This window comes from Nicotiana tomentosiformis, chromosome 4 (genome assembly GCF_000390325.3).
Source record: "Nicotiana tomentosiformis chromosome 4, ASM39032v3, whole genome shotgun sequence".
NCBI classification, from domain to species: Eukaryota; Viridiplantae; Streptophyta; class Magnoliopsida; order Solanales; family Solanaceae; genus Nicotiana; species Nicotiana tomentosiformis.
The window spans coordinates 113,473,846-113,497,700 of NC_090815.1; the positions used below are offsets into that span (position 1 = coordinate 113,473,846).

Here is a 23,855-nt window from a genome sequence, read left to right on the forward strand (position 1 = left end):
CTAATTAATGTTAAAAGGTGAATTTCTTAATCTGTGTGAAAACAACCAAAAAATCACTTATTGTGGACCGGATGGAGTAATATGTGGTTCTATGTGTGAGAATGAATGCAATGAACATAGAGCTTCAGCTACCGTTTGATTCTTATGCACCAACAAAAAATAAATGTCTATGATTTTCAGAGCATATTTTTTTCCTCAATAATTGTTGAGACAAGGCGCTGTTTGTTTTCGTTATTATAAAATTACACCTCTTTTTGGGGCCAAATACGAGGAATTCTGCCAAAATCTTCCATTTTGTCTCATATTAGACGAATATTAAATCGCCAACCTCTTCCCTTTTCTTTGGTTTTTAATTTGCATACATTTCTTCCTTTTGTTGAATAACACGCAATAGTATATTATGTATTTATCTTAATATCAGGGGTTGTTGAATTGATTAAATATCATCAAATGTATCAAGAAATTTAATATGATTTCTTCTGTCTATTCTCCATCCATATATTGAGATAGATATTTATAAAGAAACTTGTCTTTCAATCGAGAACGTTTGGAACTCAGGTTCAGCGGATAAAATTAGTACCCGAAACATCACAATCTATCTTGTTTCTGTTAATCTAGCTAGCCGGGGGTTTATCGGATATAACCTTTCTACCTGCATAAGGTACGAGTATGGATGCGAACACATTATCCTTCACATGCCTCACTTATGAAATTACACTTGGTCTGTTATTGTTGTTGTTGCTAAACGCACAAATCCTCAAAGTTCTTTTCAGTAAGGACAGACTTTGATTAGGCTTTAAGAGAGACGTGACTATATGAAATGACCAGCGTAAGATATCTAATGGGACTTTTCTTTTCAATTTCATTAATATTTGACGAGGACACTTATATTTATTTTTCCTTGTTCCTTTTTCCCTATTTTCCGTCTGTAATGAAATTGCAAGAAAGTTCAGGGAAAGAAAATGATATAATTGAGCTACAATATTGAACATGAGGTTATAGAGAAGACACGTTATCCATCAATCTTCATTTCCTTTCAAGAATAAGACGCTTACATCTACAAGAAAAGAGAACTAAATGCAAAATAATAAGGTACAAAAATACCCAAGCCTTCAAATCATTTACTCATACCGTCGGTAAACCCGTGACCTCGCGAGAACATAAATGAATTCAAAATTTTAATTAATAAATAAAGAATATTAGCCAATTTTACCTACTATACTTTTGTGACAAATTGCCTCAACTTTAACTTAAATGTAAATATTTTTTAAAAAGTTGGCAGTAGTATAGTAGCAACGTGAAAACTTACTGGCTAGAGATGAAACATTCTCTGAACAGATAGAAAGAATCCTCAGCTTATTACGCCTTGTGCAGATTACAGCAGTTTGAGTAGACAGAGTTATGGGCACAGGGACAGGAGATGCTTTGGTAATGACGTAACTATGGAAGACCATACTGTTTCATGTGCACTTGTTTCAAACTTCAAACATGAAAAGACAAACAGAAACCAAATCTGCAGGTGCTATCTTCATTTCTGCTCACGACAAAACTACTCCTATCAATTATTTGTCTCAGTAAAACCATCCTGCACTAAAAGACAAACAGAAACTTGAGACAATGAAGTTTTTTCCTGTTACCATTATAGACCTATTTTCCTGTTACCATTATAGACAAGTGACAAATGCTAGGTGTTCGTTGCATCACAAAATTGTGTGACTTACATTTCTGTTAATATACACTTCAAGGGAGATTTTACATATAGAATTTTTTTTTATGAAGTACCATTTGAGACTAGGTTATTCTAGTGGTAAAGCTTATAGCGACTACTCCCTTGTTTGAAACCGTTATGATAAAAATTCTAATAGAGAATATAGGGACATTTGGTGTGTTGTGTCACCATTTGCAAGATACTTTTATTCAAGTGAGGAGGTTTCGAGGGTAATGCAAGTACACAATGGTGTAATCTTGTATGTCACTCTGTATCACTTCTTAACCAAGGCCGTATAAGTCAATGCATTACAACAGGAGTAATACAGATACATAATTCAGTTCATAATGGGATCCTGAATAGTATTTAGTTACTTGAATACATAGCAAGAAGAAAGAATGACACTACAACACCAAATTGTGCATGACTTGGGTTCTGTGACTTAAAATTGTGTATGAAACTCAACTCTCATAATCCAGGAGATCTGGATATACTGAAATTGGCTTCTGTGACTTAAAATTACCAATCACAGATTTGAAGTCACTATGAAGCGAGACGATGGATCTTTGTCGGCATGCAAAAGCAACACTAAACTGTTTAATCTCGTCTTCGAGGTTTTGCCTCCTCTTTACTTCAGCATTCAAATCCTCCCATACCTTTCCCTTTTGGTTAGTAACGAGTTCGAGCTTCTCACAGGAAGTGGAAACTTTTTGTATCAATAAATCCCTCTCTTCTTTCAAGAGATGAAACTCCCTTTCTAAGCTATTATATCTATCCCTGGAAGCGACAAGAAGCTGATTATTGAGGTCCAACTCCTTTTCCAAGTTCTCGTACTTTGCCTGGATTGTTTTGATATCTTCATCCAGTTTCTTCTTCCAACAAGCAATTTCTCCACCCAGAGTACAGTCCTTGATCATATTAAAAACGTATACTTAAAGAAAGGAGGAAAAGCGTCTATAACTATCAAGATGTTTAAGCTAAAAAAGTGATTCCCCTTGTGGGTTAGATCATGGACCTTGGAACTTAAATTATCATGAGCCTTGAACTTAGCAGGTAATATCCCATTGTCAGAATCGAAAAGCATGTAAGAATTAACAAGTGAGACCTTGAGAACTGTGACTGGGCAGCTACCTTATATTGGGAGCTGAGTGGCTGATTTCCTGAGTTTTCATCCTCTGATAATACAAGTGATGAAATTGTTCTATTCAACTTATCATAAAGCTTGATACGTTGCGCTTCAATTGAAGAATTATTTCCAGCAGAGGACTTATCGCTGTGCATAGCTACCGAAAAGTGAGATTCCAGAGTTGCAAAAAGACAAGTACCAATTTCACTTGTTGTAGAGAGCAATTTGGCCGTTGCAGATTTCTCATTAGCTACAAAATTCTGTCCAAACGACAATGGAGAAAAGACATACATAAGAAAGAGATATTCACCATCCACAGAAATTCGCCGAACTTACACAATAAGTAGGCATTACCTGCAAAACTGAAAGCACATCCGTGTATATATCTTTACAAGTTGTGACAGACTCGCACAATCTTTGAGGGATCTCATGGATCAAGAGTGCCTCTTGCTGGAGTTCAGATACCTCACTCATTAGCTGTTCATTTAGTGATTCTTGTTCTGTATGGTGTCTCTGAAAATTAAAGATTAAAGGATAAGCTGAGAACTTAGTGCAGCATAACAAAACCAATAGTTTGTCACATTTATCCTCAAATGACTTGTTCTATACTTCAGTAAGTCATGTCGTTCAAAATTTTGTATCTCTTGAAAAGAACTAGGACCAGGAAGGACTAATCTATTGAACATCTCAATCAGGAAAAACGTCTTAAACAGTAGAGTGATAAAACAGGTGGTCAGTGACTGGTCAACTGAAACAAGCTTTAAGTAACAAGAAAATGATATCAATTGATACTAACCCTAAGTTCATCTCTTTCCTCTAAAACAAGTTCCAACTGCCTTCTGAGATTCTGTGCCTCTTGCTTGTAATTCTCTGTCGACAAACCCTGGTAGAAATTCTGGTAAGTCTTACAAATATGTATGTGTAAACTTAGTTTACAAGAGTAAATATTTGTTAAATAATTGAAGGACAATTGAAACTGCAAATCATAGCCTTCAATATAGTTAAATCCATGTTAACAATTATCAGATGAAAAAGATGATGTGCCCCATTCTCCACCCCCTTCCCCTCGGATCGCTAAAAAAGAACTTATAGATAAACGGTGAGAACACCCAGAAACTCGTGCTAAACTATTTGCCTATCAGATTTGTAAAGATTAAGAAGGGTGCATATAACTTTCCCAGTGTAACTGAACATAGAGTAAAGCAAGTTGTCTTGCATTTTGTTGGGGAAGAGAGAATAAAAGTATAATGGGTAACAATTTAAGAAGAAAGACCGCAGCATCTGTATGCGAAAGTAGACTCACATCATTTTCATCATTGGGTAAAGATGATTGAACTTTTATAGAAGGAGTCATGTGAAGTGAATCAAGATCAACCACAAAGCCTTTATTTATTTTCATCCAGGTGTCTTCATCGGCAAAATTGCTAAAAGCATCTGGCACAGGGCTGTATTCTAGCTGCTGAGACCGTTGTGATCTCTTAGCAACAAAGGCACTGGGAACTGGCTTCAAACAAGGGGTACTAAAAGCATCTTCCTGGCAAGTGATACTGCTACTGCTTTCTTCCTGGTTCTAAGAATAGAAATTGAACTTCAGTCAGTACCATGCACATAAGAGAAACAGAGAATTGGCATTCAAATTAGAGGTCTCCTATAAAAAGTATGAGCAAGCCCTTGTCTACTTTTCGTAGTCAAAATTCCATAAGAACTACAAGTGCATCAGCATGATGAAAGTACGAAGTGCCAGAATATGAGAAAATTTTAAGGTCACTCTCTCTCATAAGAACCAGGTAGACAATTCGCATAAAAGGTAGCTAAATCCTATATGGCAAGCGAACGCAATGAAAATGCTAAAAGTATCCAAATATGTGGCACTCAAACACTTCTATTGTACAAACGTTGTGGAAAACATATTTTTTCTTCTGTGCGAACCATTTTTTGAGGAACGAAATTCAGAACATAAAAGGGGTTAAAAGATAATAGAGAATGGAGATGATAAAGAAACAGGAATCATGATAGGAAAATCCAAGCATCTCATTGTGTCCCAAGTGGAGCCTCCACCTGATATTCTAAAAAGGAGCTGAGCTCGGGACAAAGGGACAAGATAGTCTAAGGAAGTCCACAGCAGCACAGTTCACATATTTTACCTGTGTAGCATGTCCATTTGAGTCTGAGATAGATGCAAGATTACTGAGATTATGGATTTTTTTCTGTTGCTCAAGGATGCATTGCTCTCGCTCTTTCTGTGATCTTCTCTCCTCCTCCAACTCCATAGCAAGCTTCTCTCGCTCGTGTTCGTACTGATGAATGAAGAATAAGCAGTCATGGCCTATGTCAATGTAAGACACGAACAAGCTTCTACCTCTAAACAAAAGAGTAAATAATAATTACCTTCAGTAGGTCATTTCTGAGTTTCAGTATCTCTTGCTCGAGCACCTCGGAATGTGATCCCTATGTAAAAGATTTCATCCCATTTATGATATTGTTATGTGAGTTATGAATATGAAGCCCAAGACACATGTCAATAACCTGAAGTTTCATGCGTAGTTCCTCTATTTCTCGAGTTTGCCGCTTCAATAAGGCTGCATCAGTTAATATCTACAAAGAAGTTGAACTACAATAAGCTCTGCCTTAAAAGTCAAAGAAAGAAGCTAGTAACTTATAAGAAGTCTCGTTATTTGGTTCTGGGCAGAAAATCTGCAACAAATAAGAAGTCTGATATAAGAAGTCTCCTGAAGCTTGTGATTTGTAAGAGAAAGGGAATTATAACCAGTTCAAGAATGCACTGTACTGCTTCTAGGCAAAACTCACCTTCTTTGTGTGTTAAAAATAGGTGCTTGAATGGATGTTTAAACCAAAATCTAAAGTATATATATACCAGAAAAATTTAAGTTGTGTCAATTAGGAACTTTCAGAAAGACGAAGCTTATCAGAAAGGTAGAGATTGATAATCCGTGGTCATGACAGCTAAAAAAATGGAGTGCCTAAGTGCTGCAATTGCATTATTGGCATTTGAACTACTATCACGTTCAAGCAGTAAATAGAGTTTCCTCGATACATACTGCAATTTTGAAAATTAGAAATCTACCATACAATGTCTTATTGGATATATTTCATTCTTTCTCTGTCAACAAGCATGCCCAATGGAGCGTAATTTGATATCTCTGAATGCAAGCCATAGTGTCTTAGCAACTAATATCAAATTAACCTGTTATACTAACAAGAGTATTTCTATTTTGCAGGAACACAGGTGACCATTTAATCTCATTAGGTGTCTGTAGAGTGGATCATAAACAAGTAATTACATAAAAAGAATAATTAATGGAGCCGACCTCATTTACTTGAACACAGTTGGTGATCCGTTTAGCTCTACTAGCAAATTGGAGTGTTCCCTTTGATTCCTCTACATGAATCTGGACACAAGCATTGAACTCTTTAGACTGATGTACAATTTGATTTCTGTTGTCACAACAAGGGTAATAATAACAAGGTTACCTCTTCTGGTGCTACTGTACAAATTATTGAAGTTATAGCATTGCCGCCTAGAGCAGGTTGCAGAATGCGCGTGAGCTTACTGTCACGGTAAGGAATGTGTACCCTGATCAAGTAGATAATCAGACTAGTCACACATTCATTTTGTGCATGAACATATATTCAATTGAGTATCCGAAACAACTACCTTAGTTTTACACCTTCACTTAGTTTATTGATAACATTACCAAGGATCATTAGGCTCTTGTTAATGTGCTTTCCTTCCTTCAGACGAACTCCCCCAGCTCCAGTTTTAGCAATCCGTTCAGACCCCGCTAAATCTACCAAATTCTAGTATCGAAGAGTTGAGTTGACAAATTAGATTAAATGGAGTAAAGTCAGTAAACACTATAAATGAGGGCAAAGGACAAGAAAGGTGAATGACCAGAAAGCTAAAGAAGAGACTATCATATTTGCGATTTATGCTCTCCTGCCCAATGAGCTTCTTAATCAACTACAACAAATCAAAACTAAATGATATTCTTTTACTTCTTTAATTGCACCATATAAAGACATAAATCAGACGATCCACAGAAACTTGACATTCAAAATGACCTACAGAATGATATACTTTGCAACAACTACAAATTTTTAAAATTTTCTCAGATTCTTTGAGAGATCTATCACAACTCAAAGAACTCTTTTTTTTTTTTAATTTCTTTTAAACAACTATGAGAATTTTATAATATAAAACCACTAGTAATTCATATGGAACAATAAATTGCTTGCAGGGAACTTGAAGAAATGAATACCGACCAAAATGGAAACACGAACAGCGTCATCTGGATTATGCTTTCCTTTGCTTTCAATTACCTAATTTAACAGAAAGGAAATGGAAATGAATCATTTCAATATTCTCATACAATTTTTGGAGTCAACATGCATCAGCATTCGGAAGAAACATAATCAATCTACAATTGACTCAAGATTATTACCATCCTGAAGATGGTGTGAGATCTACTGCTTCTAACATTCATGTTGGTTTCACCAAAATGTCTGTTAACTGCAAAATTTATTGTCACGTGTAGTGTATTGGTAATACATATAACAAAATAACTATAATAATCAAATAGTCATTAATAACTACACTAATTCTACAAAGAAGAGTGTCCTATATTATTCTTCATGATGTCAAACCTTCTCCTTGCTGTATAAGCTCAAGTACTTGTTCAGCATCGTTTACTATTTCTTCCCTCAAACCTGCGACAAAAACTCCACGCTGGAAAATAATTTATATTAAGTTTTCTTGACATCAAATAAGACTTTTGAAAGTATATGATATAAAAGTAAATGATGTACTACCCACAACTTACATCCAAACTTTCATGAATCTGCAGTTTCTGGTTCTCTACAGCAAATAGATCATTAATCTCTTCATTGTAGATTTCCATATAAGATACTCGAATCAGAAACTCCCTATTAGTTGTCTGGAAAACATGAATTAGAGTAAGTAAAAAAAGGGAGCTTTATTTGCAAAACGCCAGTAAACAACATACAAGAAACAAAACTGGAGAAAAAGAAATTAACTAATCTATTGATAAAACAAGCTATAGTAACAAATAAAATTAAAGAAAATAAATACCATCTCAATTTTCTGAAATATGTCATTGACCGCACGCTGGATGACTCCTGGATCATTCTGAGTGCCATTCATAGTAAAAGTTTTACCACTACTGGTTTGCCCATATGCAAAAGCAGTTCCTAAACAAAAATTCAACTGTAACATAAGGACCTTTTGAGTTGAGTAAACTGTAGTTTCAGAGATTTTTCACATCGGATAATAACAAACACCATATCTTCTTAAAACCAGAAAAGTTATTGCCACCATCCTTTAAAGACTACATAACAGGCCAACTTGTTATGCAAATCCTTGACATAAAGCTCAAAGCAGCAGAACCGGTTCCAATGAGTTTTGTGATTTCACATTGATTAAGTTCTACTGTATCTTCCTTCTGAAATTAACAAATTTGCCACGAAACCTAAGTCGAGTCAGCTATCAGTCCCCGTCTTTCCAAAATTTTGTAATTTGGTACACTACCCCCTAATAACCTCGAAATGTTTACCTTTAGGCGAAACAATTAAGTTTTACGAAAGCAAATTGTTCAGAAAATAAACTGCTACAACTGCCTCGAAGCAAAATTACAATCAAACATACATGGTAAAAGTCGTCCTCGATTAACACATTCCAGCATATAATATGTTAAGCTGAAAGGAGCTCACACATCAAACAAAACACGATGCCGAGAAAGCGTACCGTTGAAACCTTCAAGAGCAGCATGAATAATGTCCTTAGTAAGAAGGTCATAAACCCTAGCATTAGAACAGTCCTGATCGAACACATGATCTGCCAGACATCACACATTCTGGTCAAACTTTTACTTCAAGTTCACACACACATATGTAATCGAAGATAAATGCTGAAAAAGTTGGATACCAAAAGTGTAGGAGGCGCCGGAGATCGGAGTACCGAGAGACTTGTGAAGAGAAATGCGATTGTCTTCAACTTTCCAAAAGGTTCCATTGTAATTCTCTTCGTTACTCCTTGCAGGTCTCACTCTAACTGCTACGCACACCTTCTCCATATCTTTCTTTAACTGGATCTGATTTGGTTCAGAGAATTGGGGATTACAGGTTTGAGACGGCTATGGCCTTTAGGAGGGGCTTTCATTTGAATTATTTCTAAACGTTGTGATTTGAATTTGCATTCTTTTACGTAAATACCCTTGTATTTGTTTAGAATTTACGAGTCGGTTTGATGGGCTGATAAAAAAAATGTAAATATGTTTTTGGGCCATGAGGTGTTAGGGTATGCCCAATGGGTTGTCTTTCATAGAAAAATCATTTATTCATATTTTTATTTCTTCTGCATTTCTGGTCCGTGTGAGGCTTTTTTTAAGTATAAAATTGGTCGGTCGATCGAACTAGTTGCACTCGCTAGTCAAAACATATATATAATATGCATATTATATGTAGGAATTAGGTATGAAATATATATTTTGTCTGCTATAGAGCGACTAAAATATACATTTAAAAAAATCTTTTTGGGGTCCATGTGAGGATTCACAGAGGTTTTACCTCCTTAATACACAGTAGGACTCGCTTACTCCTCCAAGGATGAGAAATAATCTTAGCATAAAATTACATGTAGTATTAATATATCGTCTGATTTTTCTTGTCAAAACTCTTAATTAGGAATGTAACATTTGATTATCATTTTGATGAATAACCTTTGCGATAATTACACACTTAATTCAGTATTTTATGTGTGATAGGATATGAAGTATGAATGTGTATTATTGTACGTTATACATGGATAAGCTAATCTTTTAAAAACTAAAATTGTTGTTGTATCAAATAGTTAGAATTGGCAAAGCGCCTCTTCATCCTCAAGTTTTGGAAAAGTAAATTCATACTAGTAACTAAATAAACAGTACTAAAAGGCATATATAGGGTTAATTTCACTGATGGTCATTAAACTACCTTTTAATTTCACTAAAATCATTTAACTATTTTTTGTCACTTAAAAGTAACTAAACTTTATCATTGTCACTTAAAAGTCATTTTGCCTCAAACCCTTACCATAAATATGACATGGCATTAAATTTTATGATAAAAATCCAAAAATAAATGCCACATTAGCTAATATGGGTCATACCCATTTTAGATCTATTTATCCTTTAATGTAATTTGATCCATAATCCAAATGAGTTTCGATAAAAAAAGATATTAATTTCACATTAGTTTAAAATGATTATCCTATACTACAAAGTTTTGTCTTTTCTGTCACAGCACATTCATAATTATTCTATACTAAAATAATATATGCTAGAAAATTTTTGTCTTGTTTGTATGCCACATCCGAGTCATTTTATAACTCTACTGAAGCTAAAATACTATTATATACAATAGTATTTTAAAATGACTCGGATGGGGCATACAAACAAAATAAGAATTTTCTAGCATAGATTATTTTACTATAGAATAATTATGAATGTGCATTATGTAACAAAAAAGGTAAAAAAAATTAGTATAAGATAATCATTTTAAACTAATGTGGAACTTAATATTTTTTTTTATCGAAACACATTTGGATTATGGGTCAAATCACATTAAAGGATAAATGAATCTAAAATGGGTATGACCCATATTAGCTTATGTGGCATTTATTTTTGGATTTTTATCATAAAATTTAATGTCATGTCATATTTATGATAGGGGTTTGAGGCAAAATGACTTTTAAGTGACAATGATAAAGTTTAGTTACTTTTAAGTGATAAAAAATAGTTAAATGACTTTAGTGAAATTGAAAGATAGTTCAATGACCGTCAGTAAAATTAACCCGGCATATATACTTAACTGTATATTTACATAAAATTTGACATTACTTCAGTCAAACAAAAAAATATCTTGGTTAGGTAGTCTTTGTAAAATCCGATACCTATTAACATGCTACAATAAAAAAGTAAGTTAATTCCCCAAATTCTTTCTTAATCCGTGGACCAAACGAGTGAACTAACTCTCATCATTTCAATTATCTTTAAGCTCCCTTATCTCATTTATTTTGTTTTCTTTTTAAATCAGCGAGGAGACATACTTTATATTACCAACAGGGAACCTAATTAGAAGCATCTTCAAACCCTACGAAAAGTTGCCTTATCACTAGGAAAGTGCAATATCACAAAAATATGAAAAAAGGCAAAGCAAAGTCAGAGATTGCAAATCACTGAGGTACAAACTAAATTAAACAAAGACACATACATCTCTGTTGCTATCAGCTTTATTAGGTGATAAAATCAACTTTGTCACTCAACTCTTCCCAAACTAGTCAAAAAGGAAAAATAAATTGACACTTTCAAGAACTTTCTTTGTTGAGCTACCAAAAAACTTGGAAATGAAGAAAAAGACTGACTAGAAAATAATTAAGACATGGCCCCGCACAGACCGAGGTAGAGTTTGAAGTCTATCATTTTTATACTATTTGTCATCCAATTCATAATTCTTATTAGGTTACAAATTAAATATTTATATATATTTAACAAAAAATTTTAATACACATATATAATTTTAAAAAGAATTACTATGTTCGTACTAATAGCTAATATTGTTCCGCCCACCAACCGGCTCCCCCGGAAATTGGAAGGAAATAGCAGCCGAAAAGGCCAAAACTTGATCATATATAGATAACAATATTAATTAATACTACTAATTAATGAAACTAAAACAACCTTTTAAAAGTAGGTTTGAACAACGTCTAAGGTGTCTTTTATATGATTGGTTCAGGGAAATGCTAAGTGCACATCTAAGATTGATAACTAACTAATTGTGCAATTTGTGGTCTTTGTTATTCTCTTTATATCAACTTTATCTTTTCTTTTTCTCTTTGGACTTAGGGAAAATGATCTGATTTGATGGGGGCAACAAATCTGTTCCCATCCATACAAATAACCTTCATATATGTTAGTAGTTCGTTAAAGAAAATCATAGGAAATCTCCTTATGCAAGCATGCATATATTCATTTCATTTTCATCTACTTAACATTCAGAGAAAATTCAATGTATAAACCTATTTTAGAAATATCACTCTTCCACTCAAGCTCTTGAAATAGTTTGATTTTTTTTCTTTTTTTTGGTATATAAACTTAATTGGCACGATATATATACTCCAGTTTCTATTATAGTTGAAGCTGTTTTATTTACGCGTTAACTTTTTTAACAATTTAGTTCCAACTTATCGTGACTTAATAAATAAAAAGAAAAACTTTGTGTGCCGACATATAAAGGTTTTTATAAGACTATGTACGAAATGTCAGCGTCAAAACCCAAAACAAAAAAGAAGGAAACGTATATATAATAAATTACAGATTCTTACATCAGAAGAGTACTGATCCATTCAGAATATAATTATTTCTTTTCTTTACTTTTTTTTTTTGAGTGGGGGATGGGAGCAGAAACATACTGTGAAATTATGAATTTAATATTTATTATATATATATATATATATATATATATATATATATATATATATATATATATATATATATATATATATCGTGTCAAAAATATTTGGTTCAATTGAACTAATCAGTTAGATATAAGAGAGGAGAATTCCTGAGCAATCACTAACACTATGTTTGTATCGATCATTGTTACTCATCGTTTTATAATGTATTGTATTGTATTGTATTGTATCGTTTTATGGATACAACATTTAAATAGATTGTATCATTTGCTGTTGTTAAATAATATTTTTGTTGTTTGGTTTGACTGTATCGTAGTGTAGTACTGTAACTGATAAGTTCACTAAAATACCCGTAATTATTTTAAATAAAATTTATCAAAAATTAAACATAAAAATAATTTAAGAGAATCTCTTTCTACTAATTTATCATTAATTACGTAGCTTGGAAACAAGAGCAAAAACCTGGAGAAAAAAAAGGTTAACTAATATTAGCAGCAGTAACAACAACAACAACAACAACAAGAAAATTAAAACAATGGAATGGACAAAGAATCGAATGGATACTTGGATAAAAAGAACAGGGCAAACCAACTCTAGAAAAGATGAAAGAAGACAAAGTAGGTCAATAGGTTGGAGATTTGGAGTTAAAATAAAAAAAATTAAATGATAAAATAGAATTATGGAGTAATAAGTAAGGGCATAATTAAAAAAGAAAATAGGAAACGATCCAACCATACCAAATCGGTTGTTTTATAAAATGGGACTTTTGGTTATTGCGGAACAATTGATTTAACAATACGATACAATCAATTTTAAATAAACAATTAAAACAAGCATTATTTTGAAATAATAATACAATACGATACAATGGGCAACAACCATCCAAACAAGCTGTAAGCTGCAACTCCAATCTCCGAAACCCAATTGTTCAATTAGCTTTAATATGAGAGGAATCTATAATTCAAATTACGTACTAAGCTCCACAAAATAATGGCCATTCACGGGATATATATTTCAAGAGATTAGAACTATGGTTGAAGAATTTTCCACCATTAATTCTTTACACGTAGTGATAAGAAGAACAAGCAGGCAGAATCTTTTATTTTAGATAAGTTATTGACAAGTATGCGGTAAATAGATATTCAGCAAGTACTTATATATATTCCTTAATTAAGTAGTCTATTTTGAAGGTCTTTTTCAGTTTAGTACGTAATTACTAGCTTTTTAATTATGAGCTGTGACACAACATTTTCAAATTGTTAAATTGACACATTACGTTCATAATTCTGTGCGAGGATAGTGCAATTTAAAGAATCAAATTTAAATATATCCATAAATCTCCGGCTACAAACAGAGCCCTAGCACCTGTCTTGACTTCGTTAGAATTGTTAAAAGGATAGAAAATACACAAATTTTCAGAAACTACTATTGTTTAATGTATATTAACTTCCTATAACTATCATATATATAATTACTTCATATAGCTACTTTTTAGATGTTACGATAGTAATATAATAGCAAAAGTCGCCTAAACACAGGGAGTTACAGCTGTACGTGACTGTATTCACATGTATTCGTGTCATGTATTAATGAATATAGTAACGGCAATCACCTTAAAAATAGGTATGTCCATCTATCTAATAACGGAAATAGGATCAATTAGCGTGATACTGTGATGACCCAAAATGTCATCTTTAATTTAAACATTCATTTATGTGTTCTAAGACCTCGAAAAGCACTATTTATCATTCCTCGACTTGCGTGCGCAGTCCGTATAATTTTTCGAAAAGTTTTTATGTGAAAAATAGATTAAAATGTGAAATAGAACTTTAAAACTCAACTGAGTTGACTTCGGTCAACATTTTGAGCAAACGGACCCGGATCAGTATTTTGACAGTTTCGGTAGGTTCGTATCGTGATTTGGGATTTGGGCGTATACCCAAAATTTAATTTGGAGGTCCCTAACTTGAATTATCGCCAGTTGACGAAAACTAGAAGCTTAAAGGCTTAAAGTTGTAAAGTTTGGCCACAAATTGACTTTTATTGATATCGGGTCGGAACCCAGTTCTAAAACTTTTCATAGGTCTGTTATGTCATTTATGACTTGTGTGCAAAATTTGAGGTCAATCGGACTTGATTTGATAGATTTCGGCATCGAATATAAAAGTTAAAAATTCTTAAGTTTCCTTAAGCCTAAATTGAGGTATGATTCGTGGTTTTAGCGTTGTTTGATGTGATTTGAGTTTTCGACTAAGTTCGTATGATATTTTAGAACATGTTGGTGTATTTGGTTGAGGTCCCGGGGGCCTCGGGTGGATTCTGGATGGTTAACAGATCAAAATTTGGATTTAAGAAAAATCTAAAATTTTGGCGTACTGGTGTAATCGCACTTGCGGATTTTAGACCGCAGAAGCGAGCCTGGCCTCGCAGAAGCGGATAGTCCGCAGAAACGGATGGGGCGTCACAGAAGCGCGACCGCAGAAGCGGCACACGCATCGCATAAGCGGAAAAGGGGAAGGGGCAGCCTCGTCGCAGAAGCGAGTCCGCATAAGCGACCACAATCTCCGCAAAAGCGGAACCACAGATGCGAAAATGCTGGACAGAATATTTAAAAATCGGGAGTTAGCCATTTTTACTCATTTTGAGTTTTGAGTCTCAGATTTAGGCGATTTATGGCGATTTTTACGGAAAACATTGGAGTAAGTGTTCCTTATCCTATATTGATTATATTTCATGATTCCATACTCATTTACATCATGAATTAGTGAATTTATGGAAGAAAAATCAGATTTTTATAAAATCTTCCAAAAATATAAAATGAAGATTTGAAGGTCAATCCGATGTCGGAATTCGATAAATTTTGTATGGTTGAGCTCGTATCGGAACGGATGTTCGGATTTTGTGAGTTTTTTTGGGATTCGAGACGTGGGTCCCACTATCGATTTTTTAAAAATAAATTTTGGATTTTAATCCGAAAAATTAGTAAATTCATATGAAATTAATTCCTATGATTCGTGTGAATATATTGAATTATTTATGACTAGATTTGAAACTTTCAGACACGAATTCACGAGGCAAAGGTTTATTGGAATCTTGAAATTGATTGCAAAGCGAGGTAAGTGTCGTGGTTAACCTTGACTTGAGGGAATAAAACCCTTGAATTATTTGTTATGTGAACGACGTATAGGCGAGGTGACGAGTGTCTATACGTCGTCAAATTAATTGTTAGCATAATTATTTGAAAATTATAAATTATTTTAAATCATGAATTAATTATTATATTAATTGTTTCTCTCATATTCCTTGCTCAATATTATGCCTTGAATCCATGCTAGAATTGCTACATGCTTATTTGATTTATGTGACTTAATTGCTACTTGATATTTAGCATACTAATTATTAAATTACCTATTTCCTCCTTAATTTCCATAATTAATTGCTACTTGTCATCACTTATTTCTAAATAAATCATAATTATTGTATATTTGTTGTCTTATAATTTTATATTAACTGTTGCATTTATTGGAGTAATTTCTTTTATAAGAATTGATAAATTATATTATTTGAGGAGCGGGTTGCACGCCGCAACAGAAATGAAAGTGAATATATTGGAGGAGCGGGTTGCACGCCGCAACAGAATTGAATGAAAAGATATATTGAGGATCGGGTTGCACGCCGCAACGGGATTAAATGAAAATGAATATATTGTGGGATCGGGTTGCGCACCGCAACGGAATTGAATATGAATATATTGTGAGATCGTGTTGCACGCCGCAACGGAAATTGTTTGAAATAATAATTTGTTATGACTGCCGAGTTGGCTTCAACTGTTGAAATGAGTTACCTGTTTTATTTTTATTATTGTTGTTATTATTATTATTGCGTACAAGTTAATGTAAGTGACATGTCTTAGCCTCATCACTACTTCGTCGAAGTTAGGTTCGGCACTTACTGGGTACATGGGGTCGGTTGTACTCATACTACACTCTGCACTTCCTGTGCAGATACCAGAGTTGGTCCCAATGGCGTACAATAGATTTTCTCGGATTCAGCTATTCGCAGGAGACTTGAGGTATAACTGCATGGCGTTCGCAGTTCTGAAGTCCCCTTCCACTTTATCGTAGCTGCATATTTCTTTTAGACAATTTCAATTTCATTCAGACCTTTATTTGTATTATTCTAGTAGCCCGTACACTTGTGACACCAGTTCAGGGATGGTATTTAGACATCGCTATTATTATGGATTATTCACTTTATTTCATACTTTATTCTCGCATTTGTTTTTTTGTAATTAATTAATTTAAAATTATTTTAAAATAGATAATATTATTCTAACGTTGGCCTGCCTAGCAGGTAAAATGTTAGGCACCATCACGGTCCCGAAGGTGAGAATTTCGGGTCGTGACAAGTTGGTATCAGAGCACTATGTTACATAGGTCTCACGAGTCATGAGCAAGCTTAGTAGATTCTGAAGGATCGGTACGGAGAGGTTTGTACTTATCTTCTAGAGGCTATGGAGTTTAGGAACAATATCACTTCTTTCTTATTCTGTCATGCGATTTTATTCTATCATCGATAATTGAACCATTCTATTCTTATTCTCTCGCATATGGCGAGAACACGTAATACATCTATCGACGGAGATGGACCAGAGCCCCCGGTGGCAACTATGACCAGGGGTAGAGGCCGAGGTCGTGCTAGAGGCCGAGGTAGAGGCAGAGGCAGAGCTCAAGCTAGTGCTCGAGTAGCAGCACCCGTAGTGGAGCCTCAGGTGGATTTGGGAGCGGAGGTTCCAGCTCAGACTGTACCTGTTGGACCAGTTCAGGTCCCGAAAGTATTCATAGCTACTCCAGTGCTTCAGGACGCTCTAGTCCGTTTGGTGAGCCTTATGGAGGGTGTGGCCTAGAATGGTACATTTCCAATGGCATCAGGCATCTCACAGGTTGGGGGAGGAGCACAGACTCCCACTACTCCCGCTTCGAGGCAGACAGCTCCCCAATATCAGGCTCCAGTAGCCCATCCAGTTGGGTTAGTTCAACCAGTTGTTGCAGCACAGGCCGATGCTAGGCCTGCTTTGTTTTCTGAGGATTTGTTGAGGTTGGACAAGTTTACCAAGTTATTTCCAATCCATTTTAGTGGTACACCTTCTCAGGACCCACATGATTTTCTTGACCGCTGCTATGAAGTATTACTGAACATGGGGATAGTAGAAAGCAATGGGGTTGATTTTGCTGTGTTTCAGATGACTGGTTCCGCCAAGAGGTGGTGTAAAGGTTATGTATTTACTAGACCAGTTGGTTCGCCTGCACTTACTTGGGAGTAGTTCTCACGGCTATTTCTAGAGAAGTTCCTCCCTATCACATTGAAAGAGAATTACCACAAGCAGTTTGAGCGTCTCCAGCAGGGCAGTATGTCAGTCACTCAGTATGAGACCCGTTTTATGGATCTAGCCCGTCATGCTCTTCTTCTACTTCCTACTGAGAGAGAGAGAGAGAGAGGGTGAGAAGGTTCATTGATGGACTCGTTCAACCTATCAAACTACAGATGGCCAAAGAGACCAGGGGTGAGATTTCTTTTCAGACGGCTGCTAATGTCGCCAGGCGGGTCGAGATAGTTCTTTCATAGGAGAGAGGGCCAGTGTCAGATAAGAGGCCCCGTCATTTCGGTAATTTCAGAGGCGCCTCATCGGGAGGAAGGGTACTTATGGTAGGGGTCATTCTCCCGGGCCATTTTATTCAGCACTTTAGGCATCGCATGGTGCTTCAGGGAGTCATGGTCCTATAATGCCTTACTCTAGGCAGCCGACATTTGGTGCACATCCAGCTCATATCAGTGCACCACCAGTCCAGAGTCACTATGACGGCTATCCGACCCATTTGGGTCAGCTTCAGCTTCAGCAACCACGACAGCAGGATGGGTGTTATGAGTGTGGGAACATTAGTCACATAAGGAGGTATTTCCCTAGGTTGTCGAGCAACAGATCTCACCAGGATTCTCATGCCATCATACCGGCACTGGTTGCTCAACCGCTTGTCCGGCCAGCTAGGGGCAGGGGTCAGACAGCTAGAGGGGGAGGTCAGGTTGTTAGAGGTGGAGGACAACCAGTTAGAGGCCGTCCCAGAGATATAGCTCCGAGTGGTGGGGCCCAGCCCTAATTTTATGCTTTTCCAGCTAGGCCTGAGGCCGAGTCATCCGATGCCATGATCACAGGTATTGTTCCAGTTTCCATAGAGATGCTTCAGTTTTATTTGATCCAGGATCTACTTACTCCTATGTGTCCTCCTACTTTGCCTCATATTTGGTTGTGCCTCTTGATTCTTTGAGTGCTTCTGTGCACGTGTCCACACTGGTGGGGGATTCTAACATTGTAGATCATGTCTATCGTTCGTGCGTGGTTACTATTGGGAGTCTTGAGACTAGTGTGGATCATCTACTTCTTACATGGTAGATTTTGACGTCATACTGGGTATGGATTGGCTGTCACCTTATCATGCTATATTGGATTGTCATACCAAAACGGTGACTTTAGCTATGCCGGGGTTACCTCGATTAGAGTGGAAAGGAACTCCTGGTCATTCTACCACCAGGGTTATTTATTATATGAAGGCTCAGTGTATGGTCGAGAAGGGGTGTCTAGCCTATTTGGCTTATATTCGCGATCCCAGTGCGGATGTTCCTTCTATGGACTCAGTACCAGTCGTTTGTGAATTTCCAGAAGTATTTCCTGTAGATTTGCCGGGAATGCCACCCGACAAAGATATTGACTTCTGTATTGATTTGGCTCCGGTCACTCAGCCTATTTCTATTCTACCATACCGTATGCCCCCCCCCCCCCCGCGGAGTTGAAAGAATTAAAAGAGCAGTTACAAGACTTGCTTGATCAGGGATTCATTAGACCTAGTGTCTCGCCTTGGGGTGCACCAGTGTTATTTGTAAAGAAGAAAGATGGTTCAATGCGGATGTGTATAGATTATCGGCAGTTGAACAAGGCTACTATCAAGAACAAGTATCCATTGCCAAGAATTGATGACTTATTCGATCAGCTTTAGGGTGCCAAGGTATTTTCGAAGATTGACTTGAGGTCTGGCTATCATCAGTTGAAGATTAGGGCATCTTATGTCCCTAAGACAGCTTTTCGGACTCGGTATGGGCATTATGAATTTCTAGTGATGTCATTTGGGCTGACAAATGCCCCAACAACATTTATGGATTTGATGAACCGGGTCTTCAAGACCTATTTGGATTCGTTTGTGGTGGTATTCATTGATGATATCTTGATTTACTCCGGCAGTTGAGAGGAGCATGAGCAACATCTTCGGATTGTGCTTCAGACTTTGAAGAATAAGCAGTTATATGCCAAATTTTAAAAATACGAATTTTGGTTAGACTCAATTGCCTTTTTGGGGCATGTTATATCGGCAGAAGGCATAAAAGTGGATCCTAAGAAGATTAAGGCAGTTCAGAATTGGCCTAGACCTAATTCAGCTACAGAGATCCGTAGTTTCCTGGGTTTGGCAGATTATTATCGTCGGTTTGTGGAGGGGTTTTCATCTATAGCATCTCCATTGACCAAATTGACCCAGAAGGGTGCCCTATTTAGATGGTCAGACGAGTGTGAGTTGAACTTTCAGAAGCTCAAGACTGCTTTGACTACGGCGCCAGTGTTGGTATTACCCACAGGTTCAGGATCGTATACGGTGTATTGTGATGCAACTCGCATTGGGCTTGGTGCATTATTAATACAAGATGGCAGAGTGAATGCATATGCATCGCGGTAGTTGAAAGTTCATGAGAAAAATTACCATGTTCATGACTTAGAATTGGCAGCCATTGTTCATGCGCTGAAGATTTGGAGACATTAACTTTACGGTGTCTCGTATGAGGTATTCACTGATCATCGTAGTCTACAGTACCTGTTCAAACAAAAAGATCTCAATCTGAGGCAGAGAAGATGGTTGGAGTTGTTGAAAGACTATGATATCACCATTTTGTATCACCCCGAAAAGGCCAATGTGGTGGCTGATACTTTGAGTAGAAAGGTTGTGAGTATGGGCAGCCTTGCATATATTCCGGTTGGTGAAAAGCCGCTAGCTGCAGATGTTCAGACTTTGGCCAATCAGTTTGTGAGGTTAGATGTTTCAGAGTCTAGTCGGATTCTAGCTTGCACAGTGGCTCGGTCTTCCTTGTATGAGCGTATCAGAGAGCGACAGTATGATGATCCTTATTTGCTTGTCCTTAAGGACACAGTGCGGAACGGTGGTGCCAAACAGGTTACTGTAGGGGAAGATGGAGTTCTGCATATGCAGGGTCGTATTTGTGTGCCTAATGTGAATGGGCTTCATAAATTAATTCTTGAAGAGGCCCACAATTCCCGGTATTCTATTCATCCGGGTACCGCCAAAATGTATCAAGATTTGCGGCAACATTATTGGTGGAGAAGAATGAAGAAGGATATAGCTGCATATGTAGCTTGGTGTTTAAATTGTCAGCAAGTCAAGTACGAGCATCAGAGACCTGGAGGTCTGCTTCAGAAGTTAGAAATTCCTGAGTGGAAGTGAGAGTGTATCACTATGGATTTTGTTGTTGGGCTCCCCCGAACTCAGAGGAAGTTCGATGCAGTATGGGTCATTGTGGACATGTTGACCAAGTCAGCACATTTCATTCCAGTAGCAGTTACCTATTCCTCAGAGCGGTTAGCTGAGATTTACATCCGCGAGATTGTCCGTCTTCATGGTGTACCCGTGTCTATCATTTCTGATCGAGGTACACAGTTCACCTTGCACTTTTGGAGGGCTGTACAACGTGAGTTAGGCACGCGAGTTGAGTTGAGTACGACATTTCATCCATAGACAGACGGATAGTCAGAGCGCACTATTCAGATATTGGAAGATATGCTTCGTGCTTGTGTTATAGACTTTGGAGGTTCTTGGGATCCGTTCTTGCCACTTGCGGAGTTTGCCTATAATAATAGTTACCAGTCGAGCATTCAGATGGCTCCATATGAAGCATTATACGGGAGGCGATATCGATCGCCAGTTGGCTGGTTTGAACCGGGAGAGGCTCTGTTGTTGGGTACCGATTTGGTACAGGATGCCTTGGATAAGATCAAGATTATTCAGTATCGACTTCGCGCAACTCAGTCTAGGCAAAAGAGTTATGCCGACAGTAAAGTTCATGATGTTGCATTCATGGTAGGATAAAGAGTATTGCTCCGGGTTTCACCTATGAAAGGTGTAATGAGATTCAGAAAGAAGGACAAATTGAGTCCTAGGTATATCGGACCCTTTGAAATTCTTGAAAGGGTGGGTGAAATAGCCTACAGGCTTGCACTACAACCTAGTTTATCAACAGTTCATCCGGTGTTCCATGTGTCTATGCTCCAGAAATATTATGGTGATCCGTCCCATGTGTTAGATTTTAGCTCAGTCCAATTGGACAAAGATTTGACTTATGAAGAGGAGCCGGTAGCTATTCTAGCCCGGCAGGTCCGACAGTTGAGATCTAAGAGTTATTCTTCAGTTAGGGTGTAATGGAGAGGTCAGCCGATTGAGGAAGCTACCTGGGAGTCTGAGTCGGACATGCAGAGTAAATATCCACATTTTTTCACTAGCTCGTGCACTTTTCTAATTTCGTTCGAGGACGAACGTTTGTTTTAGAGGTGGAGAATGTGATGATCCAAAATATCATCTTTAATTTAAGCATTTATTTTTGTATTCTAAGATCTTGAAAAGCACTATTTTTATCATTTCTCGACTTGTGTGCACAGTCCGTATAATTTTTTGAAAAGTTTTTATGTGAAAAATGGATTAAAATGTGAAATAGAACTTTAAAACTCAATTGAGTTGACTTCGATCAACATTTTTGAGAAAATGGACCCGGATCAGTATTTTGACAGTTTTAGTAGGTTCGTATTGTGATTTGGGACTTAGGCGTATGCCCAGAATTTAATTTGGAGGTCCCTAGCTTGAATTATCGCGAGTTGACGAAAACTAGAAGCTTAAAGGCTTAAAGATTTCAAAGTTTGACCACAAATTGACTTTTATTGATATCGGGGTTGGAATCTAGTTCTAAAAATTTTTATAGGTCCGTTAAGTCATTTATGACTTGTGTGCAAAATTTGAGGTCAATCGGACTTGATTGTTAGGTTTCGACATCGAATGTAGAAGTTGAAAATTCTTAAGTTTCCTTAAACTTGAATTGAGGTATGATTCGTGGTTTTAGCATTGTTTGATGTGATTTGAGGTTTCGACTAAGTACGTATGATGTTTTAGGACTTGTTGGTGTATTTGGTTGAGGTCCCGCGGGCCTCGGGTGGATTACGGATGGTTAACAGATCAAAATTTATACTTAAGAAAAATCTGAAATTTTGGCCTTTTGGTATAATCGCACCTGCCGATTTTAGACCGCAGGTGTGAGCTCGCAGAAGCGAGCCTGTCCTCACAGAAGCGGATAGTCCGCAGAAGCGGATGGGGAATCGCAGAAGCGCGACCGCAGAAGCGGCACACACATCGCAGAAGCGAAAAAGGGGAAGGGGCAGCCTTGTCGTAGAAGCGAGTCTGCAGAAGCGAGCCATCCCGCAGATGCGGTTAAGTGTCCGTATGTGCGAAAATGCTAGACATAATGCTTAAAAATCGGGAGTTAGCCATTTTTACTCATTTTGAGTTTAGAGTCTCGGATTTAGGCGATTTTTATGGGAAAACATTGGGGTAAGTATTCCTTATCCTATATTGATTATATTTTATGATTCCATACTCATTTACATCATGAATCCGTGAATTTATAGAAGACAAATCAGATTTTTATAAAATCTTCCAAAAATATAAAATGAAGATTTAAAGGTCAATTCGATGTCGGAATTTAATAAATTTTGTATGGTTGAACTCGTATCGGAACGGGTATTCGGATTTCGTGAGTTTTTTCGGGATTCGAGACGTGGATCCCACTGTCAATTGTTTTAAAATGAATTTCAGATTTTAATCCGAAAAATTAGTAAATTCATATGGAATTAATTCCTACGATTCGTGTTGAGTATATTGAATTGTTTGTGACTAGATTTTAAGCTTTCGGACATGAATTCACAAGGCAAAGGTTTATTGGAATCTTGAAATTGGTTACAAAGCGAGGTAAGTGTCATGGTTAACCTTGACTTGAGGGAATAGAACCCTTGAATTATTTGTTATGTGAAATTCATGTAAACGACGTATAGGCGAGGTGACGAGTGTCTATACGTTGTCAAATTAATTGTTTGCATAATTATTTAAAAATCATAAATTATTTTAAATCATGAATTAATTATTATATTAATTATTTCTCTCATATTTCTTGCTCAATATTATGCCTTGAATCTATGCTATAATTGTTACATGCTTATTTGATTTATGTGATTTAATTGCTACTTGATATTTAGCATACTAATTATTAAATTGCCTATTTTCTTCTTAATTTTCACAATTAATTGCTACTTGTCATCACTTATTTCTAAATAAATCATAATTATTGTATGCTTATTGTTTTATAATTTTATATTAACTGTT

General features: G+C 36.4%; 1 protein-coding gene across 2 annotated transcripts; it reads right to left on the bottom strand.

The window, feature by feature from the left end:
• Positions 1-1,997: 1,997 nt before the first annotated feature.
• LOC104120623 (kinesin-like protein KIN-7N) lies at positions 1,998-9,023 on the bottom strand. 2 transcript variants are annotated; one of them, XM_009632433.4, is made up of 18 exons: positions 8,797-9,023; positions 8,617-8,706; positions 7,945-8,063; positions 7,676-7,789; positions 7,500-7,581; positions 7,298-7,365; positions 7,119-7,175; positions 6,511-6,653; positions 6,327-6,429; positions 6,164-6,244; positions 5,361-5,429; positions 5,223-5,282; positions 4,979-5,131; positions 4,138-4,398; positions 3,631-3,717; positions 3,189-3,347; positions 2,840-3,094; positions 1,998-2,616 (listed from the first exon to the last, which is right to left on the bottom strand). In XM_009632433.4, the coding sequence occupies exons 1-18, from the start codon at positions 8,942-8,944 to the stop codon at positions 2,170-2,172; spliced, it is 2,496 nt and encodes an 831-aa protein (XP_009630728.1). In that variant the 5' UTR covers positions 8,945-9,023; the 3' UTR covers positions 1,998-2,169. The 2 variants fall into 2 exon arrangements, with proteins under 2 accessions (XP_009630728.1, XP_009630727.1); XM_009632432.4 differs by having other exon boundaries at positions 4,138-4,404.
• Positions 9,024-23,855: the final 14,832 nt, after the last annotated feature.